Consider the following 15,602-nt stretch of genomic DNA (forward strand, 5'->3'; position numbering starts at 1 on the left):
TGGGAGGAGATGGCGAGACAGGAAGAGGAGGAAGATGAGAGGAGCAGGAAGAGATGGGATAAGGTTTAACAGAGAGTGGAAAGGGAAGAGGCAGAGAGGATTTATTTCACTGGTTTTGATCCCTAATTAGACAAAAAAAAAGTATTAAAACAATTTCCTCTGTCATGTTATTCTGTGACCTATTTATGAAGGTTGTATGTTTTTGTAAATAAATGGCTTCATGTCCAACAAAATATTTGTTTTTGTGTATAATACCTTTTTAAGGAAAATGTAAAGCTCACTGGATTGGAATAATATCATTTAAAATATCTAAAACCCTGCTGTTGATGTCAGGCAGAGATTATGTAATGCAATTCATAAAAATGAAAATAATGACCATAAGTAAAGCAACCTAACACATGGATCTTACACCCAAAGCAAGGATTCACTGAACACCCTATATTTGAAACACTAATGCAGAATAGGTGCATATTAATTTATTATAATTCTTATGGGACATGATTAGTGAAACACACCAAGCAACAAGCATGGGCATGGAGCTTGTTTATTTATGTTGCTCAATATATAATTAAAAACAATATCCTAGGATACACTTATTTGAATTGTGAATAATATATAAATAGAAAGTGTGTACACATTAAAAAAACATGTATAACGAGAATGCTATTGCTCTCTCTTCCTACTGTATAGCCTATGCAGCAATTTGCAATCTGGATTGGCCTATACATGCTTGAAATCAATCAAGCTTAAATTAAATATGTGCACTACATATAAGGCCTGACCAACATCATTTGGTATACTTTAACGGACATATTTAACACATAACTTTTATTTCCTCAGTGTATTCATCTGCTAATCTTGTCAATTATCAGCCTATGTGTTGCACTTGAGCCACTGAGACACAAATTAATGGAGATCAACTGGATTGTAGAATAAAATCCAAACATAATATTCAAAGGCATGTGACTGTAAAGTGGAAAACACATTTGCAGTATGTTAAAGTAAGCAATCAGAGAAACAAATTACTAAAGTACTAAAGTGGGGAAACGAGTAGCCACATTTCAATTCATTTTTTAAATAAACAATACAGATACAGTAAACAACACCTTCGAAAAAAAGGCGATTATCACATTTTTTGTGAACAATTGTTACTTTACAACATTTTACTATACTGTGTATAGATTATTAAATATGTTTCCTCTGTACATTTTATTCCTTGTATTCCAGTTTTTTTGCTAAATCTTGCTGCAACAACAACATATTTTACAAATGTTTTCCTCATTTTACACTAAAGCCACTAGTACTTTTGTTTCTATTCTTCCATGCCTCCACCTTTCCCCATACCCCCACTTTCACAAAATAAAAACGACAGTGGGTTGTCAAGGCCTTGCACATACATACACACACACACACACACACACATGCATGCACACACCATCAGATGCACACTTTGTTTTTGTTCCAAATGTCATAGCAAATCTGTGGACACCTTTGGAACTATCAGTAACAATTCATTATAAATAATTATGTTCTATCAGATGTCTAAACTAAGCCATTACCAAAAGGTGTTTTGGGCCTCAACCAACCAACTGTTTTGATTTGATGTAAACCATATTTCTTGGTGACTAACTAACTCATTAGCTATGGAAGCACAACAAACCAAGTCTATTCTAATTCAATTTGTAGTCAAATATATAAAAAAGCAACACAAATCTTAATACAATAATTTAGCATGATGTAGGATACTACTATCTTTAATCCTCTGTCTTGTTACAGAGTGCTACAATGGACATTTCACATCATGACACTCCCTCTGCAATACATTATGGTAGCATGTTGAAGTTATGTGTTGAATTAATTATAAACTGGCTAGTTGTGCTAACAATAAAAAAAACGGATAATCTGGTTAAAAGATTGAACATTTTAAAAGGTGTCCTAGGAAGTTATTGACTTTTAGAAGCATTAAGGAGTAGTGTTTATATAAGTGGGTACCATTACTTTGTCTCATGCGCATGCACGAAGACCATAGACTGTGTATATATAAACGAGGACACACTAGTTTATGCATGATTGGTTTGAAAAATCAGTTCAGCCATTGGTTTAACACAATTCCGTTGATCAACACAATAATGCTGCAAGAGACACAACAATGTGTCAACAATGGCAAAGAAGAAAAGGGCTTCAGCATGTCAAATGTTTTCTGAGAAATTAAATGCCATTGACACATTTACTAGACCTCAAGGATACAGAAAATAATTGTTTGTGCGTTTCGCTAAATGTAAGCAACAGTTTGTTTACAGGGAAGCCACAACTACTTAGTCTCTGATTAAGTGGGATGCTTTAAAATGTTTGATAAACCCAATCAACACTGAATTAAGTCTGGTTTTACTTTGTGAAGGAACTCTTATTTAAGAGAAACATTGTGATATTCAACATTATTCACTTTTTAATAAATCTAAACCCATACAGATATTATTAGCATAGCTTTTTTTCCCCTGAGAACCAAGCTCTGTTTAAGGCGGCGATGACACAGCTATGATATATATTACACTCATGGTCCAAAACATTTCTTATCCAGCAAATCATTAGTTCTCAGTTTTGTACCTGTATAGCGCTCTTCCCCCAATAGTTGCCAGGTTGGAGAAGACACTCAGGTCTGTCATGTTGTCAGGCCAAGACTGGATGTTGAGATAGCCTAAATGTGGACACAGACACACACAGACACACAGGTTACACTGTAATGAGTCACCAGTACCTACACACTAATATCAACTGTCTATCATATCCTCTATTTCACACAGTGACAAGAATACAATGAGATGGGAGAATTGGAAGCTTGAATTAGAAACCTCCGAGGACCACCGTTACTACTCCACCTGAGTCTCATCTGAAGGCAACAAAGCCAAAAAAAGTTGTACTGTAGGCACACAATCTCAACAAAGGTGTTTGGTGCCAGCTATGACAAGTGTAAGGTTTGACATATCAATATTTTTGCATTTCCTTTATCCGCCTTTCTACTGTTGAATCATTTAGAAGACTGAATTAATAGCTGATGGGATGGTTGTGGCTCATTTAGGATATTCAATAATGGATTTAGATATATGAAATATTAAGTAGAGAAGGGGGGTTATAACCCACAGGCTAACACCAGCGGACAAACAAGAAGTTGGATGAGGCTTTGAAATGAGGAATAAAATGCAGGTAAAGGAGCAAAAGTAAGAGATGAGTAGGAAGAAGCCTGATAATAGGGGTCCTGGTAGCAATAACAAAGACACATTACTTTATCGTCCAAAGAAAACACAAAGGCCAAAAGCCGCTGCTCTATTGCCTTGCTGACAAAGGAGGAAGGGAGAGCTGGTGGTGGATGATGAGAAAAAACCTTGAGGGTGTAATGTGTTCTTCAATCAATGAACAGTTTTTGACTCCATAATAATAAACTGTGTGGTTCACTCCCACGGGATGCATAACTTCTGTTGATCCAGAAAGGGAGGGAAGGTGGAGAGAGTTAAGCAGTGTTGCGGAGAGAAGGCAGCTCATGGCTTGTTGACAGGAGAGCAATAACCTTTAAACAGAACCTTTATCAGCTTGTGGATGCCGTTATGTTTGTTATGTCTATCCCAGCTGAGAAGCGGCAGGGTTTGAGCGAATGCTTATTAACTGTGTTTGATGAAGAAATTAGAAGAAAAAAAAGTCAGGTAATTTGTGGGGAATTACACACCGGGGCTCATACAAATGGACATGAGCTGAATGCGATACAAATCTTTATACAACATCTATTCTTCTTATGTAAGCGCCCAATGTGTCAAATCAGGTTAAAAAAAAATATATACCAGAAAATATTTCTTACATTTTTCACTAAATAGAAAACAGCACTTCTCAGTACAGCCTTATATAACACTCTTTATTAGTTTAAATCTTTAATCCCTTTTCCCAGAGAAGATACAACCTGTATAATAATGGCTTCAATTATAATGGTATAGTAATGGGAATGAATTCCGTTGTAAAACATGATGTGATATTTATACAGAATCCTCAGCCTGCATGCAGGAAACTGGTTGTTTGTGAAAGCTACTGTAAGGTTATGGTATTTTGTTGCATTGCATCCAGAACCCTGACCTCATGGTGTGCATCTTAGGACGCCAAGGGCCCCTACAGAATCATTACAGTTGTATTTGTTGCCACTAATTGTTTTAATGATAACACCTGCAGCACAGAGGCACCTCACCGCCCCATCATAGTGCTCTTTCGGGGATGCCGGTGCATCCTAATAAAAGAAACAAGCTATTGCCTGCTGCACATTTGTCTGTGTTAATTTAATACTGAGCATGTGCTTTGGTTGCTAAAGGTACACACTGATTCTCTGTGGACACATTGTACATTCCGCTAACTTCTAGAACAAGTGTATATTTAATTGTTTAAAGGGGGCATATTATTATTTGTAGGGTTTTCCCTTTGCTGTAGTGTGTTATCTAGGTTTTTGTGCATGTAAATGTATATTGGCAGTACCGTGGAGCTTTGGAGTCGGGCACAGATGGATGGTGCTGATGATAATGAAGCATTCCTCGCTTCCATGAAATATCGTTTGGAGTTAAAGATAACGTCTGAAAATGTTTTATGTTGTTCTTATCAAACTGTAAGGAAATTATTTTTAAAAGACCAAAACCAACAATGACTTAATTGTACTGACAGGAAATGTCAGTGTAGCCTGATACAACTTATTTATTTGTCTAACAGTTCTCCAAATCAGTAAGCTATGGCATCGCCTTGGGAGAAATGGTCTTTCAAATACACTGCAGTTCATTTTTAGTCAATCACAAAAACACAGTCCAGATGCAGCTAAAACTCGCAATAACTTATACATCGCGATCTGTAAATACTGTAGTCACCATGTGCAATATTTACTTGCTTTTCAGAAACCTTTGTTGAAAGCTGCCCAGCTGTTTAGGGAAACTACCAGCCCTCTTTTTACCAAATCAAACTATATTGTTGTACCATATTAAATGATTTATAGTAGATCTTCAGTAGGACATACTTTGGCTTGTGAAGCAGACTAGGTTGGGAAGTCAGAAAGTATAGAACAAACAAACCATTGTATTGTTTGTTTGGTCTTTTCATGGGATTTGTTGAGGACTAAAAAGCACAACATAGCAGTCTATGTGATGTGTAAAAATAATAAAATCATAGATTTGAAACTATTCCACAAAAGAAACACCTATATGCTAAAGTATTCCAGTGAGTCAAATATTATCTGTAATACATGGGCAATACTTAGTCAGCTAATGGGAATTATCTTAGTAATAGGTGTGATGGGGGGTAAATGCCAACGCTAATCTTTTAGCGACTTCCCCTTCTTCTAACCTCTTTCAATTAGTGCTTTTGTGCATGAAAAGCAAAGTAAAAAGATCACCTATAGCTGCAGAGCGTCACATCAGTGGCACGCCAATGCACATGACAAATTACAGCTTGGAGCCACTTAGAGAAGAAGGCCATGAGATCACAAGCAAAGGTTAAGAGGGCTTAAATTGTGGTGATTACATTCCGAGCCAAAACACCTAGAAACCCACTTATGCTAAATTGCGTGAGTTGATCGCCCACTCTTTGGGCGAAGCTTGAACTTGTGATATGTCTTTGAAGACATAGGAGAAGCATGAGTCGCTTAAAGAAAGAAAGGAGGAGAAAATAAAAGGATTGGAGGGAGAGAGAGCTGTCTTCCTACAGGGCTAATTTGAAAGCTACAGCAGTGCCAGTTGCGACCTTGGGGTCACAGAGGCAGGTTGGCTGCTTCTGTCAGAAGTCACGTTCTCCTGACAGCTCAGAGGGACGACAAGCGTGGCTGACACACATCTCGGACTACATGCTGCTTGGGCAATGGTTTGTCACCATCACCTGCTCTCAGACTGCCATCACCAAACAAAACGGGAACAAATTCTAGATAGGAAATCGTATTATTCCATTATTGTACTAAGTATTTTCTAAAAATCCCTTCAAAATGCACTCAGATTTTTGCATCCAAGCACACATTTTGAGCTCAAAATCTGAAACAAATAGGTGATTTTTTAAGACAACAGGTAATTCTGCAGTTAATGAGTAAATTACAGCTCTACAGCGGTTCTTCTTTTTCCTCCGCAGGCTGCTGAGGTTCAACATGGACTCCAGGACACTCTGCAACTTCTACAGGTGCACCATAGAGAATATCCTGACTGGCTGCATCACGGCCTGGTACGGCAGTTGCAACGCCCTCAACCGTTACGCATCCTACACACGGTTTCTTCAACGGAGACGCTTCCCATTCACTTTGAATGGGGTGACGTCAAGCTTTGCCGAACTGCATTGTGGTTCCGTTGCTTCGCTTTGCCTGCGTTGCTCGCGCTGAAGGTTGAGAGAAGTTCAACTTTTCAAGCGTCGACGGAAGCGCCATATAATCAAATCATATGGCAGTACAAGCGCTAGCCAATCAATCGCGTGCTTTGTGTGTCCGGGCCGGGAGATTAATGTGATTGGTTGTTGGTCGCGCGCCAGCTACGCCCACCGGCAAGCGTTAACGCGATGGAACCGTGTGTAGGTTGCGTTAGACTCTACAGAGGGTGGTGAAAACTGCACAGCACATTACCAGGAAGGAGCTGCCATCCATGGAGGATCTCTACACCAGCGGCTCTGGTTCAAGGTTCTTTATTGTCAATCTGACATAGCTACAGAGTAATTATGCAGTTGAAAATCTTATGTCACAGGCTTCTCCAACAATGCAACATAATAACATAACATAATGAAAGCCGTAGTTGTATATATAACATAAAACCTTTTGAATTTTGTATTGAATTTGAATTGAATTGCTTACTATATTTATAATATATTATATATTACGTTTTAAAGCCTTTTAATCTCTTCTGCCTTCCACCTTTTGCACACTCAGCCATTCTGAAAGGAAATATCTTAGACCAGGCTTAATCAAGTAGTAATCAATGGTTTCCTACCTCTAACAAGATTATAGATTTGTTAGTTTGTTTCTTAATCCTGTTCTTTGATTGTTCCATTTGATTAAACCTTTCTTTCCGTTCCCGTCTATTCTCTTTCCTTCTGTTTTTCCTCTTTTAAGTTGTTGACCATTGGATCAGAGCTTGCTGGAAAGACAAAGAAATTCAATACAAGTGGATGTGATTCTGGGCTGACCTTTAAAGAGGACTAGAAATTAGCATTCATTGACTTCTTTGGTCAGTTGCTGTTTCCAATAAAGGAAGAGCACATCAGCCATGTTTGATACATGTTTGAAATGAAAGTAAATGTGTTATTTGGGGGTAAAAAGGGGATACTGTGTCATAAAGCGGCTGTTTTGGTAACCCCCTTTTCAAAAAGCTCAATAATGTCTCCAACAATATTTCAACAGATATATTTTCTTATATCATGAGAGAGTGTCACAGCGCAGACACAAGGTTTCTTTCAGATGCCATTGTCAAATGTCCAGCTATAGAAATGACAGGGGAGCTGGAGGATTAACGATGCACACCACATGTCCTGGATCTTTTCTTCATGGTGCGTGAAGGGAGAGCTGGGACTGTGGGACTCAAGGCTAGGGACTCCCCGAGGGAGAAGCAGCAGAGAGACATAGGAGATTGAAAGACTCATCTGATATTCATCTTATGCTGCGATGTCTCTCCTTGGTGTGGACAGTCTCAGGGGGTGGGGGGGGGACACACACACACAGATACACAGTCAAGCACCACGTACTGTATATGCACACTTTATCTGACAAAAAAGTGCAAGAGAAGGGATTATTGGAAGGGTCAATTTTTTTTGTTTACTATTTAATTCATATGCATGTGCAGAGGCATGCTGTGCAATGATATTACTCACCGGTGATCTCCCGTACGGTGCGGAATACATTTAGTTTTTCTGGGTCCAAAGCTTCAATGTTGTGATACACATCCCTGACAAATGATAATGGGAGATTAGAACACAGCAAACAACACAATGAAAGATAATAGCATCTATATTTTACACTGTATAGATAAGCAATGTGCCTCTTGATCACAGCAATGACCAAGTAGGTGTGCTCACCCAGAAATAGACAATTTAGAGAAAAGGATCATTTCAGAACGGGATGTTTCACAGAATATGTGCATTATGAATTATTCATTTTCTTGCTAAAGTTGCTAAAATGAAATGATTTTTTGCATGCATAAATAATGTATATCTATCCTCATTTTTATATAAACACATTTGTTTTAGGGTCACCCTCTACACTACCCACATTTCTTTACATTCATTCATTTATGAGTATATATATTTAACAGCACTCTTCTTACTCTCCAGGCGCTTTCAACATACTTATTTCACGCTTGCCATGACTGACATGGAAACATTATTTATATTCATTCGGACAATTAACACAAGGCTTGAAGACCTAACATGTTCAATAATGATCACAGTTCCACTTTTGCACCCACTCTTTCATCATTCTTATGAGCTAAATGTGTTTAAGTCTCACCCTTTGATCCCAGTGATGAGGAACACCAGGTTGCCGTTGATTTTGGTGCAGTTCACAAACTGGTCGATGTTGCTGGAGTCGACTGTTTGAGCCGTCTGTAGACTGGCTGTACCAATGCCATCACATGCTGCGACACACAGGGGGATAGACAAAGTGCATGTATGTAATGTGCAGCAAAATAAAGATGAGGGCTGTCAACGCCTTAAAGTCACGATCAATCTGGAAACGGGTTTTTAAAAACAATTATTCAAATTGATCACATGACCAAGGTTCACCAAAAGTTGCTCCTTGCATGTTTCAATGCACAATGATGTCATGTCCCTGGATGATGCAGTTGTGTGACATTTTGTAAGAATTAAAACTACATCTCCTATACTCCCTGTATTTCCCCATTGTTCATTGTGCTTATATTCATGTCTCAGCATTAATGTGGAAATAATCTTGCAATCGCCAAGTTATTTCATTTAACAACTTTATATACGGCTAAACAAATAGGAACTTAATTACAGATAACATTCTTAAACATCTATGTGTGGTTTACCTTTCGGGCAGATGTCGGTACAAGCAATGCACATCTTAATGCGGTTCTCCTCCACCTCCATCTTGTTACTGGGGCACGCTCTCACACAGGAGCTATGGTCCACCACAAAGTTATCTGAAAAACAATTCACTGTAAATGTCAAGTACAATGGCTGCTGTCACACGAGTAAATACCATCACATAAAAAAGTTTTGAAAGTCACTTTCATTCACTTGGTCTGAAAGAGGCTTTTCTGACTGCACATGGATTACATTGAAGGGTAACACGTTCATGTTTTTAGCATGCCAATGTAATCATTTAATGAAATGTATGTTGTTTTATAAAATCCTTTTTTGAATAAGTATTCATTATTGAAACACCCTGAAGTCATTTTTTAATGCTCTGGTAAAGAACAATGTTTGTGTCTAGTGTTTTTGGGTTTTGTTTACTTGGACCAGGTTTCAAGTCTCTTTGTTTGGAAGACCAATACACATTATTGGCAAATACAAATAGGTGTCAGTAGGCTCTGGAAGGTCCAAAAACATCCACATAATGACACTATAGAGTACGCCACATATGGACAATAGGGATACACACATATGGACAGTAGGGATACACTTGGGCACTCTGCCAAACATAATGATCTAGACTGTGTCCCACCACTTTGTGGTCATCATGAACACAGAGTCATGAGTTTTAAATATACCTGTAAAAAACCACATTCATCAGTTTTCAGTCTGAATGGGAGATTTTGGATGAAAGTGTTAGATGGGTTTCTGTACATGTACACACTTTACAATCTTCTTTCCCTACATTTTTTTTACAATTTGTAGATTTGTCATCTTCTCTCTATGCAGGGAAACACCGTTTGAGGTGGGGAGTCATAGCTATCCAATGTTTTCTTGGCTTATGTTTAAACATAGAAGCAATCACTTGCAAATTGACACTAAAGGAGGCCTTGCTCTACTGTATCTATTTATCTGCGCATGAATGCATGTGCATTATAATCTTTGCTAAGAGCTAAATATTGTACTGGCATTATGCAAATAGGATTATAATGGCTTATTTTGACAGATGCTGTGATACACAATCATTTTAAGCATTCCGTGTTTTTGTATCGCAGGCTTTATGTATCAAGTAATCAACTTTTCTCTAATCCTCAGGGACAGCAGTAATGGGTGGGATTCAATTCCCTATTTTGAATGTGTTATTATTTCACTCTACCACAATACCATATGTATTTGCTAAAGGAAAACTATTAAGCGTTACCATTAAAAGAAAGCTTTATAAACTAACATTTCTTTCTTTATAAAAATAAATTAATATTGGAATTAGCATTAACCCTTTGTTTTCAACTTAGTGTGGGGGGGACATCATCAGAAACTCATGTTTCTCTGTTCACCTTCAATCACTAACATAATGTATTGAGCAATCAGTGAATTGTTACCTCAAAATGCATGAAACAGTGTTTTCTTGCAGAAGGAAATGGAGACTTGAGAACATAAGGAAAATAAGCGGTGGATATATATTTTTTTTTAATCAAAAATGGTGTGTTTTAGGTCAGCCATTATAGGTTAATGACTTTATAATAAGGTCATCAAAGGTAAAGTATTGTTGTTGTTTTTTTTCTGTGTGTGTTCTGGTAGACTTACGAGGACACTTCTTGACACAGAAGGCTCCATAGGTGTACTTTGCTCTGGGGTTGTATTCCAGCTGGAAGGTGGTGGGGTTGTAGACAAAGGGCTGGGGGCACTGGGTCACACACGCCCCACTGTCATTGAAGTTGGTGCAGGCCTGCAAGTGCATACACACAGAGCAGACACAGTGTTGGTACAAGTATTTAGATTCTTTACTTTACTTAAAGGGTCATTTTATCAAATTAAACATTCTCTCACTTATCCCTGTATGCTTCCAATAGAGGGGGTTAATGACAGTTGGACATGTGCCTTTACATAATACATAGCAAAAACATAAACTCCTGTGCCTAAACTTCATTAGAGGATGCAGCCATTAATCTCACTACACCAGCTTTGAGTTGAGAATTTCCTCAGAGTTGCCTCAGAGTGCTCAGAGGAGACATTATTAAATGGTGCAGCGAGAGAATAATTTGCGTGCACCCAATGAAATTACCATTGGGATAAGTGTGATTCGCCTTTCCTGTCAGGTACCTGGGCCTTTAACTTGTGTTTGGCAAATGTGGGAAAATGTGAACAATGTGTATTGACACAGTTGAACCAGAAATTGTACCTACAGAGAGCTACTTAACTGTGTGGGTATAATACAACATGAAGTATGAAGAATTAAGAAAAAAAGAAAGAAAGAACTTGCCATTCCAAAGCCAGGCAGTTAAGCTCCATAAGTAATGGGCAATGATTTACAAGATGAACATGCAGAGTGCCAGAATGGAGGGGAGGCTGGTGAAGTCTGTATTTAACAATGCCACTCAAGAACAAATTGAAATGTCATTTATTGGTATTTGCCATACAACTGGAATTTTAACACACACCAAAAAATGCCATCTTGATAGAAGAAATCTTATTGCAAAAGTAGTATGAATTGTAGATAGCTAAAAGTCACTAGTAAAAAGTGACAGGTTTGAGAAAAGAAATGTGAAGTACAGAATGATTCAACATTTTTTGTGGGGTTTGTATGAAATGATATTAACATGTCAACATGTTTTAAGTATGTATGCGTATGTGTGTGCGTGTGTGTAAGTGTTTGTGTGTAAGTGTGTGTCTGTGTGTTCAACTTACAAAGCAGTCGGTGTCTTTTGGTCCATAGCAGCCACCCGCACACTCACGATGGCAGCAGTCACTAACATAGGGACCGAAGCAACGGCCATCACACTGCTCAGCACACACTGTCTTAGTTACTGTGGAGTGACAGATGTAGAAAAGACGGAGAGAAAGAGAGGACACACATATCATAAAACAAGTAAACATTACATATAACTTATGTGGCTCACTGTTAGTCTTAAAAAAAGAATGGGCAATATTACTGAATATAGAATGACATAAGAAACATTTCATTTTTCCATATAGGATTGTTATGAATGTTTGAGATTCAATGTGTACCTTTTGCTCGAGCAATATGTATTAAATTAGTGTCATGTAGGTCAGGCTAATTACCTGGATTGAAATTAAATTAATTCAGAAAAACGTCTATCTAAAATGTCTACGCACAACCATAATCTTCCACACCTACCTACTAGATAAACAGCTACATAACATAGTAAAATGTATGCATGTGTTTGTTTGCGTGTGGGGTGAGTTTAATTGAAGTTGAAGTATCCCTGCCACCTACTAGCTATCTTCAATCATGTGTTCGTCTCCCTGAATGCTCTTCTGAGGGCCTCTAGCTGGATTTGACAGAGACATAGTGATTCCTATCTGACTCTGTGTGCCGTCTTCCCTCCATGGTGAGCGTCTGTCCACCCTTTCTTTGCATGGCTGTCACAGTCATATGGGCTGCCGTAAGCCTGTGTGCCTCGCTTCTTGACAGCCATATGTAAATGCATATAGGTCTGCCATTTCACAGATACAGAAACACACACATTAAGTGTCAGCAGGGGAATCTATAAAAGAGAGCAGGGAAACCTCACTTTAACTATTGGGGATGGATAAAGCAATGACACTAACACTGTAAAAAGTTGAACACACTTGCCGCTTAGCAGTGAAATAAAAAAGAAGAGCAACAGCTGCATGCGGTGGGCCACTGGCACATAGTGTTTTCTAGCATGAAGGGCAGCAAACAAGGCACGGCATCACATTTTTCTAGTGAAAAGGCTCCCTAGAGGGCCCTTAATAATATTTACTTACACATAGGGGTATCCAAAAGGGCATTCTGCCTGAATACAATAGCGCTATAGGTGGTATACAAATGTAAAGAATTCAAGGGACTCATTAGAAATCTACATACTGTCTTCATTGTAAAATAAAAGGATAGAGGCATTGCCATATCTTGTATTTTCTCACCATTGTCTGGCTAGTCACTCAAGGAGCCGTCATGTGTTGCATAATTAATAGTATACACTTCGATCCGATACCTTTCTTCCTAAAAAAATCTGGATTTGCTTTTTAGGTTTCCTTTTTATGAGAAAAAACGACATGCGCAGGCATCTGATTCTCTTGCCTTGAGTGAAAAAAAAGTGCGTAGTTCGTTTAGCGTTTTATATTTACTGATACATGTAAAGGTACAATTAGTCAGAGATACAAGTCCTGACATTACAAAAGTTACATTTATTAAATCTGGGTAAAAGAACAATGTTAGAATACAACATTAAAAACCTAATGTTGGAGTGTGAAAGTGGATGCATTTGTGTTTTTATGTGTGCATGCACATGTTTTGTTGTCTGCCGAGTTTCCCTTTGGGCATTGCGGTGACAAGATACTATCTCAGTGATGGATACAACTGACAGACAGACAGACAACCACACACACACACACACACACACACACACACACACACACACACACACACACACACACACACACACACACCACACACACACACACACACACACACACACACACACACACACACACACACACACACACACACACACACACACACACACACACACACACACACACACACACACACACACACACACACACACACCACACACACACACACACACACACACACACACACACACACACACACACACACACACACACACACACACACACACACACACACACACACACACACACACACACACACACCTTACGGTACGTACCATCAGTGGCATTCCATTAACAGTGCCTGAGCTAAAATGAGATGGCCTATTTCACTCAAAAGACACTTTGTCAAACAAATGACCTTGCCAAGAGAGAAACGCAACACTGTTGATAAATGTGGCTTTTAAACATACACTTTCAGAAAAAAAGAAGAAAAAAAAAAGGCTGGTGACAACAAATACAGCGGGAATCCATCTCATAAAATATGCCTAGAAGCTTTCATTTGAACAGGCTGTAGACAGCGGCATCAGTCACAGGAACCACTGCTTCTCAGTTCCCATTACCATAAGATAAATTGTGCTTTTTCACAACTAGTTTCCAAAAGAGTTTTTAAATAATGATGGAATTTCTTTTATTGTAGCATTTGTCTACATTCTACACACATTTGACTCGCATATATTGGTTGTAAAGTAACCATTGAACCAGATGTTGTCTGTTTGTGTCTATAAAGTTTCCTTTTTGCAGTGGTTTATTATCGGTAACAATGGTAAAATAGATCCCAGTGATTGCTAGAAGTATTCAATTCAAAACAGTAAGCCAAGTTTTGGCTGAGCTAGTGTATTTTGGATAAACATAAGATGGAGAGTGGAAAAGTGGATTATACTGCAGGAGGGGTTTGATGAGCTTGTTTAGAGGTTTTTGAAACATTTATTCAACAGATATATTTGAAGAGACAAAAAAAAAAATCACCATAACATTTAAATTCCATTATTTAATGTCTTAATATGCTGATAGAAATGCTGACCATTAGTTGGTTCTTTCATACGGACTGAGCTTTCTCAAAGTTGATGTGTTGACTTGCAATAGCAGGAAGTGCACAGGTGTCAGTGACACAACTTGAACAATCAGCTAAGGCAAACAATGCCATCATTTAGGTTATTAGATATGATGAGGACTGCTGTGACCAAGATCTATCACATTCATATTTTTACATTCTTGAAAGCTTTCAAGTACATTTTCAAAAGAAAGGATTTTCCTAGAGCACTTGAGTTATTTCAGGCTTTGCTTTATTTAACCCATAGCAATTCTGAGACTGCTCTCCAGATTTGCTCTTCATTCATTTTCCTCCTGAGGGGCTGACACCAACAGCTGCTGTTTATTGTTGATTTTGAGACAGTTGAACAAGTATTCATGAAAATGTCAAGAAGTAATTCTTCCTTTGACATTTCCACACTTATTCATTCCATGTATTTCAGAACAATACAATTACAGGTTGCGAGGTAGAAAGAGAAGCAGTGGGATGAATCATGACATCCGCTTTTGGATGAAGATGGGCAGATAAAGGAGGCAGACGGACGAGGCCAGGGCTTATCAGGGGGGTTTGTGACGTGTTGTTAACAGGTCCTGGTCAAACAGTTCATTCCTCATTATCTTAATGAGATCGCGACCGCAGAACAAATAAGATGAGACATGCCAGGGTTGGAAGGCAGAGATGAAGTGGTCTGTGCACAGAGTGATGGAAACAAGGGAGAAATAATGTATGGTGAGGGAAGCAGAATCAGCTAGGAGAGGGAGGAGAGAAACAAATAGATACTTAATGGAGAGACTGAAAATGTGTGCAAAAGCAAATGCTTCTTTGTCTGCTAGAAACACGTACGCTGTAGTTAGAGTTGTAACATTTTAGTGTGTGGTACAGTACAGCGTAACATATTTTCCTGATACAAATAGAAGTAGTAGTCATAGTAGTATCAGTAATAATCAAGTACATTTACCATCTATTCATGTTGTTTACAATTGTCATTAAAGCTTAGATTTCTTACTTTAAGAAAGGGTACTGTCAACAATTTACACAACATTCCCTAAGCCAATGACAGCATGGTTTGGGTCACGTTTGTATGCTTTTTAGTTTACAGGGTAAT

General features: G+C 38.4%; 1 protein-coding gene across 2 annotated transcripts in view; it reads right to left on the reverse strand.

Moving 5' to 3' along the window:
- The window catches only part of LOC117485672 (receptor tyrosine-protein kinase erbB-4-like), a 304,065-nt gene that overhangs the window by 81,671 nt on the left and 206,792 nt on the right, over positions 1 to 15,602 (reverse strand). For both annotated transcript variants that reach the window (XM_034134304.1, XM_034134302.1), the window contains exons 6-11: positions 11,755 to 11,873; positions 10,654 to 10,795; positions 9,024 to 9,137; positions 8,483 to 8,609; positions 7,849 to 7,922; positions 2,605 to 2,695 (exon numbers count right to left, since the gene is read on the reverse strand). In XM_034134304.1, the coding sequence (XP_033990195.1) occupies positions 2,605 to 2,695; positions 7,849 to 7,922; positions 8,483 to 8,609; positions 9,024 to 9,137; positions 10,654 to 10,795; positions 11,755 to 11,873 (667 nt within the window). The remainder of the gene's footprint in view (positions 1 to 2,604; positions 2,696 to 7,848; positions 7,923 to 8,482; positions 8,610 to 9,023; positions 9,138 to 10,653; positions 10,796 to 11,754; positions 11,874 to 15,602) is intronic.

Source organism: Trematomus bernacchii, unplaced genomic scaffold (assembly GCF_902827165.1).
Source record: "Trematomus bernacchii unplaced genomic scaffold, fTreBer1.1, whole genome shotgun sequence".
NCBI classification, from domain to species: domain Eukaryota; kingdom Metazoa; phylum Chordata; class Actinopteri; order Perciformes; family Nototheniidae; genus Trematomus; species Trematomus bernacchii.